Below are 22,914 nucleotides of genomic sequence, written 5' to 3' on the forward strand. Positions count from 1 at the left end.
ATGATTGACATTCTCTGCGGGGCATCCACTGCCATATCTTCCTCATCTCCATTTTTTGCAGGCCATCTAGTAATTTGGCCATGTAAAAAATGTATTTGGATGGGAATTTCACAATCTGACATGATGGTTGCCTCCTGGGCTTTACATTGGAGTTTAGCATTTTTTTTCTTCATGGTTCTAGTTTGATAAAATGGCACCGATGGAGAAGGCAACATCTTACGAGTTCCAACCTAACTTTGCTATATAGTGACTTTTATCCTTTTTATCTGAACTTTTTTTGTACAGAAAGTTCATACTATTATCACATATGACCGCCAAGCACTTCTGGACATCAGATCGACAGTTACTAACCTTGATTTCAAATACGACTTCCACTCCGACTCAGCTGTTCCACTGTTCAAACCGGACCTTATTCCTTTGTTCCATGGGCTACCAAAATCCTGCAAGCATAGACGTGGGTGATAAGGTGGAGTCCTGGTGAAATTGAGGCGAAGAGAAAACAGAACGGTTGTCCAGTCACTCGAGAAGGAGATGGATGAGCTTCGTTCGAGAGTCTCCTATCAGAGAGACTTGAAAAGCTGCAATACCTTGCTTTTTTATTTTGTGTGTCATCTGTCAAATGTCTGCTAAGCCCACATGCTCACACGCTCTATACACTGAGAGTACAAACAATTAGGAACACATGCTCTTTCCATGACAGACTGACCAGGTAAAATCTATGATCCCCTGTTGATGATTTTCACAACTCACAAGCATGCTTGGTGCTCATACTGATGTTTAGGTTACTAATATCTTCTTAATTGACCATGCATCTTGGTGGTTTGGGTATTTGTATTTGTTTTGTCATCATAAAAATATGCTTTTACTGTGTTTCATAGTCATAACAAAGGCAATACACAAATTAAATAGATTTTACACAGTAACATAAAGTAATGAAAGTGTTATTGTTCTTTCAAATATTTACATTTCATATTCTAATGCTATCTTCATAAGACTGGCGGCTACTCTAACCCACTTTTATTCTACCCACATAAATGCATACAAGGCCCTCCCTCGTCCCCCCTTCGGAAAATATGACCTTGACTCCATTCTCCTGCTTCCTGTTTACAAACAAAAACTCAAACAGGAAGTACCAGTGGTTCGCTCAATACGAAGTGGTCGGACGAAGCTGACACGAGGCTACAAGACTGTTTTGCTAGGACAGACTGGGATATGTTCTGGGATTCATTCGATAGCATTGAGTAGTTTACCACAATAGTCATGGGCTTCATCAATAAGTGCATAGACGATGTCGTCCCACAATGACTATAAGAACATATCCACACCAAAAATCATGGATTACAGGCATTATCCGCTCTGAGCTAAAGACTAGAGCTACCGCTTACAAGAAACGTGACACGGATGAATACAAGAAAGCCCGCCTCTGATGAGACATCAAACATGCAAAAGGACAATATAGGAGGAAGGTGGAATCCTATTAAACCGGCTCTGACGCTTGTCGTATGTGACAGGGCTTGCAGACAATAACAGATTACCAAGGGAAACCCAGAGATAAAGAACTCTCAAACGAGCTAAATGCCTTTTGTGCTCGCTTAAAGGAATAGAACATTTCGCCTTGTGTGAAGGCCCCTGTTTTTTAGATGACTGTTTGATCTTGCTCTCTGTGGCCGTTGTGAGAAAAACAGGTTAACAATCACAAGGCCTCTGGGCCAGACGGAATGACAGGGCACGTTCTCAAAGCATGCGCAGACCAGCTGGCAAGTGTCTTCGCAGACATTTTAAATATCTCCCAGTCTGTGATCCCAACATCTTTTAAGATGGCCACTATTATCCCTGTTCCAAAGAGCTCCAAGGTAACCTGCCCAAATGACCATCAAATGTAGCACTCACATCTGTAATTATGAAGTGCTTTGAAATGTTGGTCATGACATACATCAACACCATTATCCCAGACACACTAGACCCACTCCAATTCGCATACTGCCCCAACAGACCCACAGATGACACAATCTCAGTTGCACTTCACACTTCCCTCTCCCACCTGGACAAGAGGGGAAATAACCACACTAAATGATCAAAAGTATGTAGACACCTGCTAGTCAAACATCTCATTCCAAAATCATGGGCATTAATATAGAGTTGGTCACCCCCTTTGCTGCTATAACAGCCTCCACACTTCTGCGAAGGGTTTTCACTAGATGTTGGAACATTGCTGCGGGGACTTGCTTCCATTCAGCCACAAGAGCATTAGCGAGGTTGGGCACTGATGTTGGGTGATTAGGCGATTAGGCCTGGCTCGCAGTCGGTATTCCAATTCCCAAAGGTGTTCGATGGTGTTGAGGTCAGGACTCTGTACAGGCCAGTCAAGTTCATACACACCGATCTCGACAAACCATTTCAGTATGGCCCTCGCTTTTGCTTCCGAGTGGCGCAGCGGTCTAAGGCACTGCATCGCAGTGCTTGAGGCTTCACTACAGACCCGGGTTCGATCCCAGGCTGTCGGCACTTCCAGCGCCGACAGAGATGGCCGCCTCGCATCGCGTTCCTAGGAAACTATGCAGTTTTTAGTTTTTTTACGTGTTTTGTTTCTTACATTGGTACCCCAGGTCATCTTAGGTTTCATTACATACAGTCGAGAAGAACTACTGAATATAAGAGCAGCGTCAACTCACCATCAGTACGACCAAGAATATGACTTTCCCAAAGCGGATCCTGTGTTCTGCCTTTCACCCAGGACAACGGAATGGATCCCAAAAAAACGACTTCGTAAAAGGGGGAAACGAAGCGGTCTTCTGGTCAGACTCCGGAGACGGGCACATCGTGCACCACTCCCTAGCATTCTTCTCGCCAATGTCCAGTCTCTTGACAACAAGGTTGATGAAATCCGAGCAAGGGTAGCATTCCAGAGGGACATCAGAGACTGTAACGTTCTTTGCTTCACGGAAACATGGCTCACTGGAGAGACGCTATCGGAGTCGGTGCAGCCAGCTGGTTTCTCCATGCATCGCGCCGACAGAAACAAACATCTTTCTGGTAAGAAGAGGGGCGAGGGCGTATGCTTCATGGTTAACGAGACGTGGTGTGGCCACAACAACATACAGGAACTCAAGTCCTTCTGTTCACCTGATTTAGAATTCCTCACAATCAAATGTCGACCGCATTATATACCAAGGGAATTCTCTTCGTTTATAATCACAGCCATATATATTCCCCCCCAAGCAGACACATCGATGGCTCTGAACTAACTTTATTTGACTCTTTGCAAACTGGAATCCATATATCCTGAGGCTGCATTCATTGTAGCTGGGGATTTTAACAAGGCTAATCTGAAAACAAGACTCCCTAAATTGTATCAGCATATCGATAGCGCAACCATGGCTGGAAAAACCTTGGATCATTGCTATTCTAACTTCCGCAACGCATATAAGGCCCTGCCCCGCTCTCCTTTCGGAAAAGCTGACCACGACTCCATTTTGTTGATCCCTGCCTACAGACAGAAACTAAAACAAGAAGCTCCCGCACTGAGGTCTGTTCAACGCTGGTCCGACCAATCTGATTCCACACTCCAAGACTGCTTCCATCACGTGGACTGGGATATGTTTCGTATTGCATCAAACAACAACATTGCCGAATACGCTGATTCGGTGAGCTAGTTCATTAGAACGTGCGTTGAAGATGTCGTTCCCATAGCAACGATTAAAACATTCCCAAACCAGAAACCGTGGATTGATGGCAGCATTCGCGTGAAACTGAAAGCGCGAACCACTGCTTTTAATCAGGGCAAGGTGACCGGTAACATGACCGAATACAAACAGTGTAGCTATTCCCTCCGCAAGGCAATCAAACAAGCTAAGCGTCAGTATAAAGACAAAGTAGAATCTCAATTTAACGGCTCAGACACAAGAGGTATGTGGCAGGGTCTATGGTCAATCACGGATTACAAAAAGAAAACAAGCCCCGTCACGGACCAGGATGTCTTGCTCCCAGGCAGACGAAATAACTTTTTTGCCCGCTTTGAGGACAATACAGTGCCACTGACACGGCCCGCAACCAAAACATGCGGAATCTCCTTCACTGCAGCCGACGTGAGGAAAACATTTAAACGTGTCAACCCTCGCAAGGCTGCAGGCCCAGACGGCATCCCCAGCCGCGCCCTCAGAGCATGCGCAGACCAGCTGGCTGGTGTGTTTACGGACATATTCAATCAATCCCTATCCCAGTCTGTTGTTCCCACATGCTTCAAGAGGGCCACCATTGTTCCTGTTCCCAAGAAAGCTAAGGTAACTGAGCTAAACGACTACCTCCCCGTAGCACTCACTTCCGTCATCATGGAGTGCTTTGAGAGACTAGTCAAGGACCATATCACCTCCACCCTACCTGACACCCTAGACCCACTCCAATTTGCTTACCGCCCAAATAGGTTCACAGACGATGCAATCTCAACCACACTGCACACTGCCCTAACCCATCTGGACAAGAGGAATACCTATGTGAGAATGCTGTTCATCGACTACAGCTCGGCATTTAACACCATAGTGCCCTCCAAGCTCGTCATCAAGCTCGAGACCCTGGGTCTCGACCCCGCCCTGTGCAACTGGGTACTGGACTTCCTGACGGGCCGCCCCCAGGTGATGAGGGTAGGCAACAACATCTCCACCCCGCTGATCCTCAACACTGGGACCCCACAAGGGTGCGTTCTGAGCCCTCTCCTGTACTCCCTGTTCACCCACGACTGCGTGGCCACGCACGCCTCCAACTCAATCATCAAGTTTGCGGACGACACAACAGTGGTAGGCTTGATTACCAACAACGACGAGACGGCCTACAGGGAGGAGGTGAGGGCCCTCGGAGTGTGGTGTCAGGAAAATAACCTCACACTCAACGTCAACAAAACTAAGGAGATGATTGTGGACTTCAGGAAACAGCAGAGGGAACACCCCCCTATCCACATCGATGGAACAGTAGTGGAGAGGGTAGTACGTTTTAAGGTCCTCGGCTTACACATCACAGACAAACTGAATTGGTCCACCCACACAGACAGCATCGTGAAGAAGGCGCAACAACGCCTCTTCAACCTCAGGAGGCTGAAGAAATTCGGCTTGTCACCAAAAGCACTCACAAACTTCTACAGATGCACAATCGAGAGCATCCTGTCGGGCTGTACCACAGCCTGGTACGGCAACTGCTCCGCCCACAACCGTAAGGCTCTCCAGAGGGTAGTGAGGTCTGCACAACGCATCACCGGGGGCAAACTACCTGCCCTCCAGGACACCTACACCACCCGATGTCACAGGAAGGCCATTAAAGATCATCAAGGACAACAACCACCCGAGCCACTGCCTGTTCACCCCGCTATCATCCAGAAGGCGAGGTCAGTACAGGTGCATCAAAGCTGGGACCGAGAGACTGAAAAACAGCTTCTATCTCAAGGCCATCAGACTGTTAAACAGCCACCACTAACATTGAGTGGCTGCAGCCAACACACTGACTCAACTCCAGCCACTTTAATAATGGGAATTGATGGGAAATGATGTAAAATATATCACTAGCCACTTTAAACAATGCTACCTAATATAATGTTTACATACCCTACATTATTCATCTCATATGTATACGTATATACTGTACTCTATATCATCTACTGCATCTTTATGTAATACATGTATCACTAGCCACTTTAACTATGCCACTTTGTTTACATACTCATCTCATATGTATATACTGTACTCAATACCATCTACTGTATCTTGCCTATTCCGCTCTGTGCCATCACTCATTCATATATCTTTATGTACATATTCTTTATCCCCTTACACTTGTGTCTATAAGGTAGTAGTTTTGGAATTGTTAGCTAGATTACTTGTTGGTTATTACTGCATTGTCGGAACTAGAAGCACAAGCATTTCGCTACACTCGCATTATCATCTGCTAACCATGTGTATGTGACAAATAACATTTGATTTGATTTGATTTGAGGCTCACTCAAAGGCACATGACAGCCCGCTTGAAGTTTGCCAAAAAGCACCTAAAGACTCTCAGACCATGAGAAACAAGATTCTCTGGTCTGATGAAACCAAGATTGAACTCTTTGGCCTCACATCTGGAAGAAAACTGGCACCATCTGTACAGTGAATCATGGTGGTGGCAGCATCATGCTGTGGGGATGTTTTTCAGCGGCAGGCCTGGAAGACTAGTCAAGATCGGGGGAAAGATGAGTGGCGCAAAGTACAGAGAGATCCTTGATGAAAACCTGCTCCAGAGCGCTCAGGATCTCAGACTGGGGTGAAGGTTCACCTTCTAACAGGACAACGACCCTAAGCACACAGCCAAGATAATGCAGGAGTGGCTTCGGGATAAGTCTCTGAATGTCCTTGGGTGGCCCAGCCAGAGCCTTGATACATGGTGGATGTGCTCCACGCCACGTACATGGACAAGACCAACTATGTCTACCTGACATTCTTGAAATCAATCCTGTCTGACGTACAGGTTGCAGTGAAGTCATTTGAGGGAGAGCAAACAGATCCTGTCAAGCTTTTGGACAATCTGGTACACTTCTTAACATCAATTTGCAGCAGAGTAGTCAACCCTATGGCAAAAATTGATGTCCTGAAGGATGCCATTGATGGACATCTCAGTCCATCACCATACCTTGGGTACCTTTTAGAGAGCACAGTGTACCAACTCAGTCTTGCGCCAGAGGAAAAAAAGGTGATTCGGAGAAAGTGCATCAACTACATTGTTGCTTTAAGCGAGGAGCTGCAAGCAAGGCTCCCAGACAACCTTGAAGCCTTGTGAAACATGGCATTGTTCAGTGTTAAGGAAATGCTAAAGCACAATAAAGGCACCACTGAAATGATTAAAGTAGCTGAGCTACTGGGGTACCGGCCCCAAACAATTGATACAATTGTTTCCCAATGGAGAAACATGCATCTGTTTAGGTGGGACTCAACTGAAAATAGGGTCAAGTTTTGGAGTGAAGTGAATAACTGCACGGACTCTTCCGGGTCAAATCCATTTGAAGAACTATGCAAAGTGGCACTCGCTGCCCTCTCCTTTCCCCACTCAAATGCGGAGGTTGAACTGCTGTTCATCCAAATGAGTGTGGTCAAGTCAAAGTTAAGAAATAGAATGTCACTGCACACTCTCAACTCCATACTCCTGTTGAGGTATGGACTGAAGTGGCTGGTGATACCTGTTACCAGCATAAACTACCAAGTGAAGTTCTGCAGCAGTTTGGCACCACAGCAGCGTACAGCTTTAAGGCCACTCCATCCTCTACTGCTGGTTCCAGCTCCGTGACAATGCAGTTGGACAGTGAAGATGAAGAGGATTTCCTTCCCAATCTATGATTCCTCCTATTTACAGTACGTATGCAAGGGGTGGACCTTCTGGAATTTGCGAAGACACACAGCTGATGGTGGCAGTGTGCACTGCAGCGTGTGCAAGAACAGTGGCAATATCTGGAGGAAACCATTGAGCAGCTAGCCAGCCAAGCAGCACAACAACCTGGAGAGAGCTGGAGAGAGATGCTTAGAGCACACATCATTATTTGAGTTAAGTTGCTTGTTCAATAAGATAGCATATATACCTTGTTATTAGCTTGTACCTATAATTGCTGATCAGCATGTTAACTAACTACCAATACACTGCTTAAAACTATAATTGTTCAGAATGTGTAGGTTTACTAGTTTAAAAGAAAATGAATCAAATGTAATTGTTCATAATGTGTAATTGTTCAATAATTCAATGTGTTGAATTCTGATCATATAAAATGTGTTGTGTTTATATTACTTTTACAAATAAAAATATATGATAATAAACAAACAAATCTAAACTAACAAATGTCAAATCATATTTTTCACCGAGATAGCCAGTCAATTTGAGTAACGTTATTGTGTATTCTACGTAATGATGCAGTTTTACGTTACATTATTACAACGTCATTTAGCAACAAATCGAACTGCCTCAAGCAATTTCCCCTGAAAATGAGTTGGCAACACTGCCCACACTGCTCGCGTGCGCCAACGAGCATCTGCGTTGCCAAGCGCTAAAATAGAAGTCAGTTCTATTTGTGATGCTGAACGCAGTGCAAGTCATATCATTTGTTTATAGAAGCGTATACCCACGTGCCATCTCCCAATTGATTATACCCACGTGGGTGATTGAAAGATGAACTGAGGTCGGTCGGTCGGTTGTGGTAATTCACCTTATTATGAAAGTTAGATGCCAATCGTCATATAAAGTCCAAAGAAGAAAAATCCTGGAAGGAGGAGAGATGACTAGAAACAATTTGGTTGACCGTTTTATGTGTGGATTAATTGTCGGCGTAGAGGACCTTGTGCATTTCAGGTAAAATAACAACTCAACGTTTATATCTCAGGACAAATTAGCTAGCAACTGCAAGCTAACTAGCTAAATTGCCATAAATGTTTAATGCCTTCCGACCTGTCCCCAAATTAGTATAATTGGTTCAGAGTTTGTTTTGATGATTTAACCTGCGTGTCGTGATCGCGTTTGGTGTGGGGGGGACAAAATCAATTTACGTGCACGCGTCAAGTTTGGCCATGGTGTCAGACTCTTCAACAACGTACTCATTCCTTCTCCAAACTCTTGACACATGGCCAAACGTTTTACACTAGCGATATTGTAATGGTTTGGGCACAAACACTCTTACCACATATCTCACATACCCCAGCTTTACGAGAAACTCATCAAGCATCAATTAAACCAATAGGCTTACCTCCTTCTATCCATCCACCTTTCGGGTCAAGTGACGTGCATCCACGACTCTTGGAATGTTCCGCCTGAGAAAATCTGCCTCAATTTCCGACGAGACGACGGAAATTACACTTTACACCTGCTCCGAAAATCAAGGCTCTCCACTTCATATGATGATAATTCACATGATGACTTCAGGGTTAACTTGTTAAGCCACAATACCATTTCCTTCTGCTCTTTCGACACACAGGAAATCAAAACGACTTCTGGTCACTCTGACCGACTCCACCTTTCCTACTGCCTAGAAGGCAAGCATCCCGGAGTCGCCTCGTCACTGTTGATGTTGAGACTGGTGTTTTGCAGGTACTATTTACTGAAGCTGCCAGTTGAGGACTTGTGAGGTGTCTGTTTCTCAAACTAGACACTATAACACTTGTCCTCTTGCTCAGTTGTGCACCGGGGCCTCCCACTCCTCTCTCTATTCTGGTTAGGGCCAGTTTGCTCTGTTCTGTGAAGGGAGTAGTACACAACGTTGTCCTTGATCTTCAACTTCTTGGCGATTTCTCGCATGGAATAGCCTTCAATACTCAGAACAAGGATAAACTGACGAGTTTCAGAAGAAACTTCTTTGTTTCTGGCCATTTTGAGCCTGTTATCAAACGCACAAATGCTGATGCTCCAGATACTCAACTAGTCTAAAGAAGGGCTGTTTTATTGTTCTTTAGTCGGAACAACAGTTTTCAGTTGTGCTAACATAATTGCAAAAGGGTTTTCTAATGATCAATTATCCTTTTAAAATTATAAACTTTGATTAGCTAACACAACGTGCCATTGGAACACAAGGGTTGCGTGTGTGACTATCATTAAATGTGAAGACTGTTATTTTATCGAATCAATTCTCTACGTGTAATTATTATTACGTGATTAAAACTAATCATGTAACTTTAATTAGGAAGTCAGGGCACCACAGAATTTTTTTAATAGAGTCTCTAATTCCCAAATCGACTCTTCAGATATCTTAATTGTAACGGCTGTTGGAAGCAGAGCAGGTGCAGCGTGGTATGTGTCCATATTTATTTAATGAACACAGAAATAACAAAAATAACAAAGAGAACGACCGAAATACTTCTGGCTGGTGCAGACACACAACAGAAAATAACTACCCACAGATCATAGTGGGAAAACAGGCTACCTATGTATGGTTCTCAATCAGAGACAACGATCGACAGCTGCCTCTGATTGGGAACCATACCAGGCCAAACACAGAAATACAAAACCTAGAACAAAAACATAGAATGCCCACCCCAACTCACGCCCTGACCAAACTAAAACAGAGACATAAAAAAGGAACTACGGTCAGGATGTGACATTCATATCTTATCAATTAGTCTTCCATTAGATTATTATTAATTGCTACCTCATTAGTCTCATTCCAAAAGTCGTAAAATTCTTGGTTATCTGCACGAACCCTAGTTTCCATAATGAATCAGCAATATAGAAATTGGTTAATTATTTATTTACTAACTAACAAAATAATCACAGAAATACATAAACAAACAGTAGATATTTGTTACTAACAATGATAGAAAAGTCCCTAGTGGGCTAAACCGATATGACGGCTTGGTAGACACAAGGAAAAGGCTGGGGACTGAGAAAGAGTGGGAAAGACAAAATGGATTCACTCCACACAGTCTATAATTATATTAATTGAAATGACAATCCTTTGCACATGAAATGCCGCTCAGTCAAGAATAATTGCAATTTATATATTTACGCCCGTATGTCATTGTTGTCTTCTCTGTTGGAATCCTCGATCGTCCTGTAGGATTTATCAGTCTCATGTTTTCTAGTCTTAGAAATTCAACCATTTGCAACCTTAGCTGACACTGTGGTCTGGTGTGAATTTCATCAGGAGGGGGTTTTATACATTTCAGTAGAAAAGGGTGGTTCTATAACACCGACGTAATGTCTATGCTCTCGTGGACGTGGCCACTGACTAGTTAATCTTTATATGAAAATCCATACTCTCCTTTAGAAGGTTAACATCACATTACATTTTTTCACAAATATTTTCATGTTTAATCACATACGTTTCACAATATTTAGATATAAACCTGACAGCTGGGAAATGTACAGTTTAAGATATACAGTTATGTGTGTTTCCTGTCCTTCATGAGATCACCAAATGAAAGACACTCGTCATAACTGTCCCTTAAGTGTCCACGGACCATTCCCACATTTTCAAAAGTGGAAATATTGTTTAATTCTCCCATTTTGGGGATTTAGGAGTTTGGCCAAGAGAGGGTCTTTGTTCTCTTGGACTCTCTCAATATTGCATGGCAGGTATTTATGACCTGTCGTAAAGTCATAAACAACATAAACAATGTCTACACTGTATTTCTGATCAATTTGATGTTATTTTATTTTCTTTCAAAACATGGATATTTCTATGTGGCCCCAAACTTTTGAACGGTAGTGTGTGTATACGACGTTAAATCACGTTATATGTACAGTAACTTTGATTGGACTGATCAACTCAACGTCTTACCTTCACAATCTTAGCTAGACTCAGTCATCATGAATCAAGTCTACTGGCAAATCTTTTTTAATCCTTGTCATATCAAGAGAAATAGTGAAGAGAAAATACAGATAAAACGTATCAGTGCTCATCGGCCATTGGACATAAACATTACAAAACTTTTTGGAGATTGCAAATTCAACAATGAGTGGTTTGTAAGGAATCGGTGACAGTGGCTAACTGCAAGCATTGCTACTGGGAAGTTGGGAATAATACGTTTTGAACGGTCAATCAACTCAGAAATGTAAACCCGGCATCTTCCTCTTTGATGACAACATTTGCCCACGAAGGACCGCTGCGCCACTTTCCTGTTCAAGCACATCACAACAACATGAGTCCAAAAATGTCTTATGCTGCTTCATAAATTATGTAGGATGCCAGAGAGATATATGTGTACAGTAGCTAATAAAGTAATACTAAGTGTATGTTGTGTAGTAAGCTTTTAGTAGCCCATGTGCCTCACCCTAATAATTTGGTCTATTTTCACCAACGCGGTATTGTAAACACATAATTTGTGGCAGATGTGTGCTTGTTTGCAAACGTTTTTTTGTACAGCTTTGACAGTGCTACTGATAGTAGTACACTGTAAGAACAGCCCATGTTCTGAATTCTGTCACTGTACATTTCAGCGACTGGACAGTAGTGGAGAAGGTGGAAAGTTTTAAGTTCCTCGGCGTACACATCACAGACAAACTGAAAGGGTCTACCTACACAGACAGTGTGGTGAAGAAGGCGCAACAGCGCCTCTTCAACCTCAGGAGGCTGAAGAAATTTTGTTTGTCACCTAAAACCCTCACAAACGTTTACAGATGCACAATTGAGAACATCCTGTCGAGCTGTATCACCGCCTGGTACGGCAACTGCACCGCCTTCAACCGCAAGGCTCTCCAGAGGGTGGTGTTGTCTGCACAACTTTATGTAGGCCCTAACAGTTTGTGGGCTCCGTTTGTCACCGTTATAGTGCAATTAATGTATTGTTTAGTGTTGTGTTGTGTTGTGTAGTGGCTTTGCTGGCATGCATCCCACATGTTTTATGTTGCCCCACCAAGATTTACATGCTAAAATCGCCACTGGGAGCTTCGATAACTCTGACAGTAGGCCTATGTGAACACGGCAATGATTTCAAGCTCCCACATTTGGGTTTAAATCATACTTTGCACAACTTAATAACATGCAACTGAATACCATGCAACTGAATTAGTAAAAAATTAAATCAATTAAAGCGCTTTCAGAATATCAAGGTATATTATTCTATCAAAACTGTTTTTTGTGTGTTTCTATTACAGATGACTGAAGAAATAATGGAAACACCAACATATTGTCTTAATAGGGAGTTGGGCCACCATTAGCCCCTTGATCATGACTCTCAGTTCCATTACATTACACATAAGAGTCATTGGACGAAGGTGTCTTCTGTGGGGGTTTTGTTCAGAGCCGCAACGCTGGGTCTGAAAATTAACATGCATCGCTTGCGGTACAGTTTTGGAAGCATAAGGACCTTATCGTTCAAATCGGCAAGAAATAATTGTGAAAAAAGTAAAGGTTAAATTGATACACACCTTTATTGGGCTAGGGTTCCCACAGGGCCATATTTCCATGTTACAGCGCTTGTTTACGTAAAAGAGATAGAAGACAGAGTGGACTACCTGTGCTAATGAGCTATCTGCGTCTCTAAACACCTGTGTGTAATCGGAAAACTGTCGCCAGAAACGTGTTAAAACAGTGTACATACAGTAAGTGTGTATTTTGCATTTGTGAAATTATTTTGATGTGATATGAAAGTATAGGGATTCATGTTTCTAGAACTGTACCGCAATTGAGTATCGATTCACATTTAGATGGAGTAATTGGCTGTTTTGGCTTCCAGTGCCAATTCACCCTTTAAACAGAATTCCCATCATTTGGTCTTTGGTTGATGGTGGTGGAAAAAGCTGTCTCAGGCGTCGCTTGATAGCCTCCTTTTGGCGAGGAAGCACAAGTGTATCCTACCGTGGAAGAGTTTTGCATGCGTTCAAAAACAATATGCAACTTATCGTTTTATCTATAAAATGTCTTGCTTCATTTGTTCGTATAAATGTACACATTTATTTTGGGATCCACCCGTGTAAACATAATTAGCCTGATGAAGCACGAGTGGAGGAGGGTCTCATTTCATAGAATTGTATTTCTCTCCAAGCCGCCTCTTCTTGATTACCTTTCAACCTTTTTCAAAAGTAGGCGAGAGAGGATGGAGTGAGGATGCAGGAGGTGAGCAAATCTAATTGAGAAAAGGCCATTTTAAGACCCTGTTGCCCCTTTAAGAGCTTTCTTGCGCAGTTACGCCTAAAAAGTACAACTCCGATTGTAATTCAAAACGGTGCCATGTATTGTTAGAGTTGCGTTAATTCGAATCTGGTATCAGGATAAATATGACACTGAGTCACCGATTGTATGCTATGTATTTTTTATTAGCTAAGCAATAAGTGGTAAATGCAATTTTCGTATATACGGGCTCTCTGTCCCACCTCGCAGGGCAAACAGAGAACTGACTTGTTCTTGACAAAGATATTATAAATATACCCTGACAGAAATAGTTCCTGCTTCCGAGCCGGCATGTCAGAGTAGAGACTGAGCGTGGTTTAGACTCACCCAGCCTATCGTTGATTGTTGGCGCAGAGCTGGTCCCAGCCCCCTAAGCGCTTCAGCTGATAGATGTAACTGTTGCTGTGAAGAATATCTATGCGCTCATGCTCGATACCGTTATTTCACACCTGGCTCCTGTTATCTTACAAAAGACTGTTTGTTCTCGCAACACTACGTTCTGAATGTGCCCCCCCAACTCATTGCACAGTTCCTGTCTTCATGTTATTCTGTATTTTTCCATCATGAGAAAGGCCCATGGCCCTGAAACTGTTAACAATGTTTCAAGTCAGCTATGTTGCATAACACATACATACATCCACACAAGCCAACAGCAGATAATATTCAGTCACATATATGGTAACGGGCTATAGTGCATAACACAGAATCCTCATAGTATGCAATTTTAACTATTGTTAGAATTATAATTGAATTGTTTCATATTATGTTGTGAAGCAAACATGTTAAAGAAATAATCTAAAAATAATGATTATCTTTGTAAGTAAGAATCTTCAATGGGTTTATAGTAAAATAACACTAAAATAAAATAACACTGCATTCATGACAAGTTAGAAACTCGGAACTTCTGAGTTAAAATGAACATACTTTATTTGCATAGAGTTTCATATTGGTTGATTCAGATACTGTCCAATTGGGGAACTAAGGTATCGTCTTTCTACAATGAGTTTCCAAGTCGGAAATGGTTGAGTTTCCTAGTTCTGACATCTCATGAATGCTGCATTAAATCCACTCTCCTAGGTATTTATTTATGCCACAAATGCTGAAAACGTTAGCACTTGGAAACCGTTCCAGGGAAAATAAACCAAATAATGGATTACTGTCATACCTTGTATTCATACAGAGTACATTGACTGCTTACAGGGTAAGGAAACCAATATGTAATTTTGTGTAAGTTGGGTGAACTATCCCTTTAAGAAAATATTGAATTTGTCTCAAAAGTAGCCTAATTACTAGTTATTGTTATTTACTGTATATTTATTCCTAGTGTCACTTTATATTTCTGTTTAATCTTTTTTAACTTTATATTTTTTCTGCATTGTTGGAAAAGGACCTGTAAGGAAGTATTTTACTGTTAGTCTACACATGTTGTTTATAAGGCATGTGACAAATAACATTTGATTTGATTTATAGTAACCTGACTCATAGGTTCTGAGAAGCTTTATACATACGGCACATGTTCTACTATATGTTTTTATTTGGACATTTTGTAACGTTGCACCCTCCTGAACAAGCCCTATGTATGTGCCACATGTGCACCAATTGCCTCTGGTGGCCAAAGCTCCAGTTGGAGGGATGAAAAACCAGGGTGGGAGGAAAAGGCGACTGTGCTTGAATCCGAAAGTGCGGCAAGTGATGTGTGTGATAATGAATGGAAAATAGTGAAATCAAAGAATGGAACAAAACAAGCAAAAGTTGTAGTAGAAAGAAGACAAGGACCGGTCCATTAATGCATTTCTTATTGGGCTCCATTTGCAATATTGAGGACTGTGAAGAAAGCAGTGGGAAAGGTAGATCCAATCAAGGTGACCAGAAGTGGCCTTGTTTTGGTTAATTGTGTTGACGAAGAACAAAAGAAGCGTTCACTGGATCTGGCAAAATTGTCCATGTCAGAAGAAACATGTATTGGATATAGATGAGCACCTTAGTCAGAAAATCCCAAGAGTGGTCATTGCACATCGCCTGACCTGTATGGTAAATGGAAGGAAGGAGAAAAGCCTGTTGATATTATTGTTGTTTGAGGAGACTCTACCTGAATATGTGAAGCTATGTGAGGTATTGTGTCCGAACCATTACAGTGTGTAAATTGTAAAGGATATGGTCACGTGTCAAATGTTTGAAGACGGGAGAAGTATGATATTGAATCATCTGTGAATGGAAAATGTTGTAACTGTGGTCATACTCTGGACTTCCTTGAGTGCACTGTTAGGGTGAAGGAGGTCGAGGGGTCAAGGATCAGGCTGCGCAGCAGATCTCCAACAGTGTTGAAGATATGGAGGTGGATGCATTGCAACCAGTTGCTAGTGTTTTCACTCAATCAAGTGATCTGGATATACTCATTGTGAAGAAAGTAGATTTTGTGGCATTTATAGCCACAGTGATTAATTGTACAGCACAAGTGTCTAACAAGTCCAAGAACCTGGATATCATTAAATCTGCAGCAAATAAGTTTTTGAGGCTCCAAGACTTCACAGCAGAAGCACTACAAGGACTATTGTCGCTAGGAAATGTTCCGCCCTCACAAGAGGCTTATAAGTCTGTGTTGGAACCTGATTAGAATATGTTTTTTTTACAGAAAATCAGGTTGATTTTGTTTAGCTAATTTCTATTTTGGTAGTTTGTATGATATTTTATTTATTTTTACCCAAATGTTTTTTGGGATCCTTATTATCCACCCCCACAGTAGGTGGCGGAATGCACATCTAATTGTTGCGAACGCCATTATACCATAGCAGAAACATAATCAGAAGCAAGAAGCAAAAGCAGAAGCGGGAAACTTCCCCATAAAGGAGGTTGTAAGTCCAACATGATTGTGTTCAAGTGCTTTAAAAGTCAGAACAATTCTTCAACCAATACGTTTTTAGCTATCTAGATAAGCTAGCTAATGTTGATAATAATACAGTTAGCTAGCTGAGCAAAATTATGCTCAACCACCTACAGGCTTTGGTTTTTCCATTTATGTTTTGAGGTTGGACTTTAGCGAGTATAGCTTGTTAGCGCTTAGGGAGCACCAATTGCTGTCACCTCGTTTGGTGTCACCTAATCAGTATGTTTTACACCTGTGCTGGTTGCCGTCTCGTTCGTGGGAAGGTGTTTCACCTGTGCTGGCCCAGGTGCTATTTAAGAGTGGCTGTCCCAGTGCTACTTTGGTTGTGAGAGAAGTGGCGCGTCAACAACGTTAGTTAGCGCTCCCTATTTGATTTTTAGAAAAACTGATTTTGTTTTACTGCATCTTTTTGGTTTGCTTCCTGTCCTTTAAGTTTGGTGTGTTTTAAGTTAGCTTGCCAGTTGTTGGGCAGATTTAGCATCTTTTAGGTTCCAATTGTTGTTGCTATGCAACTTTCAGTGGACACCCCATGAGTGTCTTTCAGAACCCCCCCTAAAACACAACCTGTTTTGTGTCAGTTGTTGCCAGTGACTCTTTGTTAGTTCCCCCTTCTGTTTGAGTGACATTTGGTTTTCTTGCTGGGGAATGTAACAAGCCACAATAAGTTTGTAATTGTCAAACTGATTTGTTGTCATTTTTTGGGGTTGAAAATGGGAATGGTCCGTGGTTAAATGTCACAACTTGGCAACTGAGGTAACACAATTTCTCAGAGTTTCCCACTTGTAATTATGATTTGGAGGGTCGTTCAAGAGAAACTATCCATTTGGAACTACTACTTCCAATAACTCCGACAGCACTCCCATACCAGAAAGTTTGTGGTAATAACAGCGACAACTCGAGAGTCCTATCAATCAACAACAATTCAGCTTTATTTAACATAGATTAATCTCTCTACGTAAACATTAACTTGTACCATCAAATCTGTCGGGAAGGAATTGGATGCGTGGGATAACGAGCAGCAGTAGTTCCGTTGTTTGGGTTTTTCATCACTGATTATTTGGACAAATCATGGTTTCTCAGGTGTTAGCATCTGTTGAATTTCGGAAGGGGAGGGGGCATTTGGCCCGTAACTTGCAAAAAGAAAGGGTGGAGCTCTCTTAATCCCTTCTGTTAACACGTATGGACCCAGAACTTAATCGAGCAGCTGACCAATTACTTGACACTTTCATTCGGGGTTAACCAAGATTAAACATATGTACATCATTGTTTTTTGGGACATACAGTATGATAGCAGGACACAATGCATATACAGACAAAGTGGAGGACAACCGAGAGGACAATGTCATGTGTAGCTAGCTACTAGACAACACCATTACATTGTAGCTAGCTAGTCCATCAGCAGGACTTTCATTTTTATATCTGAAAACCTGTAATTCTACCCCTATCTAATTTGTTAGTTATATTTTTTATAGCATGATGTTTAGCTTGCTATCTATGAGTCAATCGCAGTTGGCTGAATTTCTGCAAAGTCCTGCGATGCCGAGGTTATCCAGCTGGCTACTTTACTGCTTGGATGCGGCAGGGAGACTGCTTCTCCTCAGATATGGCGGTGAAAGGTTTGCTGAGAACCCATTGGCTATCAAACACACAATGGAGTGAGGCATGGGACTTGATTGTCTGGGAGGTTCTCTGAAAGAATAGTTTGGTTAGCTGCTACCAGCTACTCCTCCTTGCTCTTTGTACCACTTCCATTATCATGCCCATTCGTGTGGCCATTGGCATTAGCCCCATTAGAGCTAATCTTCCCCTCGGCCGTCAGTCTACTAATGCAGTCGAGGGGGCCCTTCCCTTCGAGAACCGAGGGGTTTTGGTAAGACCCACCAATGCGGTCCCACAAGGTGAAGTACTGGCCGTAGTTGACATTGAAGCAGAGGTGGTGGTCCGTGTGGTGGGCCGCCCCGTTGACCACCTCCTGCAGTGGACCGGGCATGCGGTAGGCGCCGTCGTGGATGGACACGGTCCAGATGTTGACAAAGATGTAGAGGGCCAGGTAGAGCACCTTGTGCAGGGGGAAGAGGAAGGGGTAGACATGGTAGGGCAGGCTCGACAGGAAGCCGTCCAGCGGGTGGAAGGCGTGGCTGGCGAACGGCGTGGGGATCTTCAGCACATGATGCTTCTTGTGGAAGTGCTGAGGGGAGGGAACATGTCACAGAGATGGTCCATTCAAGTGAAGGAATTCAAAAAAGGAACTGTATTTAAAAAACATTTGCTGAGGAATAGATAACATACAAAACATAAAACCTACGGATGTGTTTGATCACATTCAAGTGTGCCAGCTATTGAGGACCAGCAGACGATAACACACACTGTACCGAAGATATAGCGCTGGCTTTGTTCTACCACTGTACATTACATACACAAGAACTTAGCAACAACATGTACGCCAAGACGTGGAGGGAAAAACGGTTAGATTGTTAATCAACTTCAAGACAATGTCAACTGCCTTAATCTCAGTAAGATAATTAGTTGACTCATTATACAGTATTTGTCTGTCATTGTGGACTGATTTGTAATACTGTGCATCTCCAACATCACATCTACAGCAACAATCCATGTCCAATTGACAGTGAAAGGGCCTACCCAGTACCACACATTCCCATTGGCAACAAGACTTTGTAATGCCCACCTTGTAAATACATCTGTGGTGAAGAAACCGATGAATCCAATAGATGCACCCATCCGTGAATAACACAAAGGAAATAATGCTGAAAAGCACAAAGGGCCAGTCTGATAAAACAAACCACCATTAGTATCAAAATGACAATCCCGTTTGACAAACATTACAGAACGTCTGAGCGTCAGTGAACGTAGCATTGTCTTACCCATGGGAGATTCTTCGACGTTGTCATAGAGCTTACTGTGTCCTTTGACCTCAATGAAAAATAACGCCACGGTGGGGATACTAATAATGGGTAGCGAGGTCATGGCATGTCTGATCTCCAGCCACACCTGGTTCTGAGGACCAACAATGATGCATGATCAATTTTCATCAAGAGAACATTTGGGAAGAAAGAATAGTAAACAAAAAGCAAATGCCAACTCTCAACCAGATTCATACAACTATTGTAGCCTGGTCCCAGATCAGTTTGTGCTGTCCTACAGGTATTGCAACATTCAACAAGATCTGGGACCAGGCTACAAGTATTGAGTATATTAAAGAAGGACATACCTTTAGAAACTGTGGATGTTTCATGAGGTTGTGGTCAAAGATGAATTGATAGCTCAGCCAGCCAAGGCCCAGGTAGAGGACCGCGATCCCCAGGTTGGTGACTACCAACAGGCTGATGATCTGGCGCAGTGCTGTGTCCTCTGGCCATGACAACGGGTACACGTAGGGGGTGAGGACATAGTGGTCGGCAACGTTCAGCACGAGATCCATGTCTGAATCAGTCAAGATGATAAGCAATGGCTTTGAGCAAAGCCTTCTAGGCTCCGGTTAGAAGACTCCTCTTAGACTCCTCCTCTCAAGGAGTTAATCCAACCCACACATCATATGTGACAAACAATTCTACTACATCTGCAAATTCCTCACTTATCAAAGCCAGAGAGAAGGCTCATCCAGAGAGAATGCTCTGGTTTTGATAAGTTAGGAATTTGCATGTGTAGCAGACAAAAATGTCACAAATGAATTGTGGGTAGAATAGACTCCTTGAGAATGACATGTAAACTGGATATGGCTTATAAATAGTGTGGGTAGTCAACTAGTCACTGTTAGATCTATCAACTATCAATTCTAGTTTTTTCATACAGATACAGTATTGTGTTGTAATAGAACTAACGTAAATAACAGTATGATAAATGGTAGGGCCTAGTAATGTAGCTCTTTAAAAAAAAAAGCAGTGACATTTGGGAATGCTACTGATCATGCTTTTTAAAGCAGTGACATCTGGGAATGCTACCGATAATGCTTTTTAAAGCAGTGACATCTGGGAATGCTACCGATAATGCTTTTTAAAGCAGTGACATCTGGGAATGCTACCGATAATGCTTTTTAAAGCAGTGACATCTGGGAATGCTACCGATAATGCTTTTTAAAGCAGTGACATCTGGGAATGCTACCGATCATGCTTTTTAAAGCAGTGACAACTGGGAATGCTACCGATCATGCTTTTTAAAGCAGTGACAACTGGGAATGCTACCAATCATGCTTTTTAAAGCAGTGACAACTGGGAATGCTACCGATCATGCTTTTTAAAGCAGTGACAACTGGGAATGCTACCGATCATGCTTTTTAAAGCAGTGACAACTGGGAATGCTACCGATAATGCTTTTTAAAGCAGTGACAACTGGGAATGCTACCGATCATGCTTTTTAAAGCAGTGACAACTGGGAATGCTACCGATCATGCTTTTTAAAGCAGTGACATCTGGGAATGCTACCGATAATGCTTTTAAAAGCAGTGACATCTGGGAATGCTACTGATAATGCTTTTTAAAGCAGTGACATTTGGGAACGCTACTGATAATGCTTTTTAAAGCAGTGACATCTGATAATGTCTTGAGGTAAACTGCTAGGTAGTCTTTTACTAGGCAATCTTTTAAGTATGCTGTCACCACCAAACGTTTTCCAGGAATGGGAATGCTTAACTGGGTACAGGTGTAGTCATTGTAGATTCTTGGTATTCCAGAAAGATGATAGCAAATGGCTTTGAGCATTTAGTCTGTCTCCCATATGTTCGGTCATTTTGGAAGATGTATGTTATCCCTTTTTTCATTTAATGGAACACCAAGGCTCTAATTTGGTAGTTCCATTAATTCCTCTAATTTGGTAGTTCCATCAATTCCTCTAATTTGGTAGTTCCATTAATTCCTCTAATTTGGTAGTTCCATCAATTCCTCTAATTTGGTAGTTCCATTAATTCCTCTAATTTGGTAGTTCCATTAATTCCTCTAATTTGGTAGTTCCATTAATTCCTCTAATTTGGTAGTTCCATTAATTCCTCTAATTTGGTAGTTCCATGAATTCCTCTAATTTGGTAGTTCCATTAATTCCTCTAATTTGGTAGTTCCATTAATTCCTCTAATTTGGTAGTTCCATTAATTCCTCTAATTTGGTAGTTCCATTAATTCCTCTAATTTGGTAGTTCCATTAATTCCTCTAATTTGGTAGTTCCATTAATTCCTCTAATTTGGTAGTTCCATTAATTCCTCTAATTTGGTAGTTCCATTAATTCCTCTAATTTGGTAGTTCCATTAATTCCTCTAATTTGGTAGTTCCATTAATTCCTCTAATTTGGTAGTTCCATTAATTCCTCTAATTTGGTAGTTCCATTAATTCCTCTAATTTGGTAGTTCCATTAATTCCTCTAATTTGGTAGTTCCATGAATTCCTCTAATTTGGTAGTTCCATTAATTCCTCTAATTTGGTAGTTCCATGAATTCCTCTAATTTGGTAGTTCCATGAATTCCTCTAATTTGGTAGTTCCATCAATTCCTCTAATTTGGTAGTTCCATTAATTCCTCTAATTTGGTAGTTCCATTAATTCCTCTAATTTGGTAGTTCCATTAATTCCTCTAATTTGGTAGTTCCATTAATTCCTCTAATTTGGTAGTTCCATTAATTCCTCTAATTTGGTAGTTCCATGAATTCCTCTAATTTGGTAGTTCCATCAATTCCTCTAATTTGGTAGTTCCATGAATTCCTCTAATTTGGTAGTTCCATGAATTCCTCTAATTTGGTAGTTCCATGAATTCCTCTAATTTGGTAGTTCCATTAATTCCTCTAATTTGGTAGTTCCATTAATTCCTCTAATTTGGTAGTTCCATTAATTCCTCTAATTTGGTAGTTCCATTAATTCCTCTAATTTGGTAGTTCCATTAATTCCTCTAATTTGGTAGTTCCATGAATTCCTCTAATTTGGTAGTTTGGTAGCAGCTTTTCTCTTTTTATGTCAGTCACTCAATGTCAGCAAAAAAAATTAGATTTGTGAGTTAGCTTGCTTCTAGACTGTCTAAACTTGTAGTAATCATGGTTGAAATACCAACCGGAGCGCCCCCATTGATAATCAGATATTATATTAAAAACTGCAAACATTTGTCTCCACCCTGCAGCAAAATGTGTAGAATTCAAATCAAATCCTATTGGTCACATACACATGGTTAGCCGATGTTAATGCGAGTGCAGCAAAATTCTTGTGCTTCTAGTTCCGACAGTGCAGAAATATCTAACAAGTAATCTAACAATTCCCCAACAAGTACCTAATACACACAAATCTAAAGGGGTGAATAAGAATACGTACATATAAATATATGGATGAGCGATGGCCAAGCGGCATAGGCAAGGTGCGATAGATGGTATAAAATACAGTATATACATATGAGTAATGTAAGATATGTAAACATTATTAAAGTGACATTATAAAAAGTGGCATTGT

General features: G+C 41.7%; 1 protein-coding gene and 1 non-coding gene across 2 annotated transcripts; both read right to left on the reverse strand.

Annotated features, from left to right (window-relative positions):
• Positions 1 to 17,376: 17,376 nt before the first annotated feature.
• Positions 17,377 to 20,007, reverse strand: LOC110521978 (lathosterol oxidase-like). The gene is made up of 4 exons (XM_021600040.3): positions 19,711 to 20,007; positions 19,364 to 19,496; positions 19,168 to 19,268; positions 17,377 to 18,669 (listed from the first exon to the last, which is right to left on the reverse strand). The coding sequence occupies exons 1-4, from the start codon at positions 19,918 to 19,920 to the stop codon at positions 18,202 to 18,204; spliced, it is 912 nt and encodes a 303-aa protein (XP_021455715.1). The 5' UTR covers positions 19,921 to 20,007; the 3' UTR covers positions 17,377 to 18,201.
• Positions 18,807 to 18,938, reverse strand: LOC118966765 (small nucleolar RNA SNORA57). The gene has a single exon (XR_005053647.1). It is a non-coding gene; the product is annotated as a small nucleolar RNA SNORA57 (small nucleolar RNA).
• Positions 20,008 to 22,914: the final 2,907 nt, after the last annotated feature.

Source organism: Oncorhynchus mykiss, chromosome 1, assembly GCF_057628025.1.
Source record: "Oncorhynchus mykiss isolate SJ-2025 chromosome 1, ASM5762802v1, whole genome shotgun sequence".
In the NCBI taxonomy this organism is placed as follows: domain Eukaryota; kingdom Metazoa; phylum Chordata; class Actinopteri; order Salmoniformes; family Salmonidae; genus Oncorhynchus; species Oncorhynchus mykiss.

Excerpts from the sequence above, each read along its gene's own strand:
- LOC110521978 (XM_021600040.3), bottom strand. The coding sequence starts at position 19,920 with ATGGATCTCGTGCTGAACGTTGCCGACCACTATGTCCTCACCCCCTAC. Across the intron at positions 19,497-19,710 it reads AACATCCACAGTTTCTAAAG|AACCAGGTGTGGCTGGAGAT; the intron begins GTATGTCCTTCT and ends GTTGGTCCTCAG. Across the intron at positions 19,269-19,363 it reads CGTCGAAGAATCTCCCATGG|ACTGGCCCTTTGTGCTTTTC; the intron begins GTAAGACAATGC and ends TTGTTTTATCAG.